At 43.7% G+C, this 2,731-nt stretch overlaps 1 protein-coding gene across 1 annotated transcript; it reads left to right on the top strand.

Annotated features, from left to right (window-relative positions):
- Nucleotides 1-2: 2 nt before the first annotated feature.
- On the top strand, nt 3-1,485 carry LOC123076223 (uncharacterized; the record flags this gene model as incomplete). The annotated part of the gene is made up of 1 exon (XM_044498591.1): nt 3-1,485. A coding segment is annotated over one exon (1,098 nt), but the record flags the coding sequence as incomplete, so codon positions are not given.
- Between the last annotated feature and the right edge of the window lie 1,246 nt (nt 1,486-2,731).

Below are 2,731 nucleotides of genomic sequence, written 5' to 3'. Positions count from 1 at the left end.
GTCAATTCATCGACCTCCACCCGGCGCCCCTCCTCGGCCTCTTCTTCGACACGCCGTTTCCACATGTCCCTCACAATGGCTTCCACTGCATCCCCGCCTTCGCCCCCGCCCGCCGGAATGATCCGGAGCTCGTGGCCGCCATCTTGAGCGGTGAATTTTTCCTCACCACCCTCCAGGCGCGCGATGGCCCGGAAGCTAACTGGATCGTCTACGACGCCCGTGGCGGCTACCTTCTCCTCAAGAAACTGGGCGAGCTATTGCTCGCGCTGCTAAACCCCTTGGCACGGTGGTGCGAACGGTTCTTTGATCTGAGTGACGCCCACATCTTCGACGACGACGACGACCGCGAAGGCGATGGTCAATTCCTTCACGCCGGCCTGATCTGCGATGACGAAAACCCCGAAAGCTTTCGCATCTTCTGTCTTGTTGCCCATGGAAAGTTCAGGTTGCGGGCTGCGGTCTTCTCCTCATTCTTGGGAATAGGCGGCGATTGGTTCCTCTCCCCATGGTTGGATGTCCCGCACCCCGACCCGGAAGGCGGCCAAGGTGATCTTTTGCCTGAGAGCGGCATGCGAGTGGGTAATTTCGTCTACTGGCCATATCGGAATCGTGCGTATGTGGTTGTCTTGGACCCCGACCCAAACAACCCGCGATTGTTTGTTGAGATGATCCCACCTCTCCTGAATCTGGATGGTTTTCCCAGCTCGATCCTTGGCCAAATTAACGGCGATAACATGTGCATTGCTTATTCAAATGGATTCAACATTGGTTTCATGCTGCGTCAAGAAGATGGCCTTGATGCTGGGGCATGGGCTAACATCAGGGTATTCGACCTGACTGATAAAGTTCAACGGAAGCTTGGGCACTTAACCAATGGGCTGGAAATTGCGGCAATGCGGGGTAGCATAGTGTACTTCACAACATCACAGATGTTCCATCCGCTCGAGTACACTTGTTGGTTCGCTTGTCTGTGCTTGGAGAGTCGCAGGCTGGAGTGGTTGTTTCCGAGGACGTATAATGGTCTCTTCCAACCATACCACCATTCATCGTGGAGTACTTTTCTGTTACCAGAGAATGAAAGATTTTATCCCTTCATATGAGGAATGATGACAACCAGAGAAGGATATTCTGTGAAAAGCATTGCCTTGTTCTCCTACTGAATCAAAACATCCAGCTACCATCCAGAACTGATCTCTTCTTTGGACCTGCATCACGCCGAAGGTCCTGACGAAGTTCCTTGATATTCAGGATTCAATGACAAGTCAATCCTGTATTTTGATCGTTTATGGTAATTGTTGTTGTCTTCTGTTACCAAACTTACCATTTACATTCGGGGTGAATTACTTCATCTGTTCCTTGACATTCAGGATTCTGTGACAAGTCAATCCAGTATTTTGATGGTTTATGGTAATTGTGTTGTCTTCTGGTACCAAACTTACCATTTACATTGTGGGTGAATTACTTATCTATTCCTTGGGTTCGCTACTGTCTCTTCTCGGTGTTGGGGCAAGGCATCAGGACCTTGGAGCCTCTTTTTGTTCTGTCTGCAAGATCAGTATTCTCAACCGGTTGTAGCCTGTTTACCAATTATGAAAAAAATCATCTGTGTTATTTTTGGCACATCTGTAGAAGTACCTACTATCTCTATGATATGTTGTTCTCAGAATGATGGTGTGTTCTATATGATTTGTTTGCATGAGTGATTTTTCTTTTGGAATGCTTTACTTAAGCAAGTTATTTCTTATGTATTTGCAGTGTTTCTTGCACTGTATTAATAGGTTGGCTAGTTATCTTGTTCTCTTTGTAAATTTACACATCTCTTCAGAAATTTGTGTCAAAAGCTGAAACAGGCAAACAAGGTTGTCAGTGTTAAGGCATGCATGTTAGCCATGTTACAGCAAAGTTCAGGGATAAATGACATGTACTTATAATTTTGGATGGAGTATAACATAGGGCTCATATATGATTATTTTCTCTTACTTAATATTCACTAGATAAATTCCTGATGAGATATGCTCAATTGCTCGATTGGTCAATCTGATTTCCTTTTTTTGTATACATGTCCGGCAAATACACAGTGGTATTAGATAAGATTGTTCTCTTACAGTTATCCCAGCCTGAAAACTTCTATACTAACCAGCATTGTGGTGGAATCCTGTCGAGTTTATTCAACTACCATCATGGTCGAATATGAACTATGTGATTAGTAATATGCTCAAGGCATCAAACTGGCACCCTGAACACTTGTTATTTGTGTAGCTGCCATTGTTGGTCTTTGTAGGCATCCTTTTGAAAGATCTGTTCAGTCATCATAAGTCAAGGTGATGTCATGACAAGTTATGGGAACTGACTGCTTGGTAGTATTGTTTCTATCTTGCCTTAATGTGAGATTTCTTTTGAGACATTTCAATTTCAATTTTTACAAGAGGGTTGCATTTTTGCCCCCTTACTGTTCATCTCTTCCTGGTGTCTGCTTTTAATACCTGCCAAGCTAGCCTCTGATATAAGTGAATATCATTCTCTTGTTCAAATAGAAATTAGTAGCTTTGATTAACTTGTCTCTTATTCTTTTCCGTTGAAATCAAGTTCTATGGAATTTGTGTGGTCATATTGACCTTCTGTTTGCTATTGATTGGAAATTCAATCTATGTGTATAGTGGCGGCCTTGTTCATTTCATGCAGTTATATAATACAGGAATGACTCAGTTAGTTTTTTTTTTTGAGAATCATG

The sequence above is a fragment of the Triticum aestivum genome, chromosome 3D, assembly GCF_018294505.1.
Source record: "Triticum aestivum cultivar Chinese Spring chromosome 3D, IWGSC CS RefSeq v2.1, whole genome shotgun sequence".
In the NCBI taxonomy this organism is placed as follows: Eukaryota; Viridiplantae; Streptophyta; class Magnoliopsida; order Poales; family Poaceae; genus Triticum; species Triticum aestivum.
This window is presented reverse-complemented; position numbering and strand designations above follow the sequence as displayed.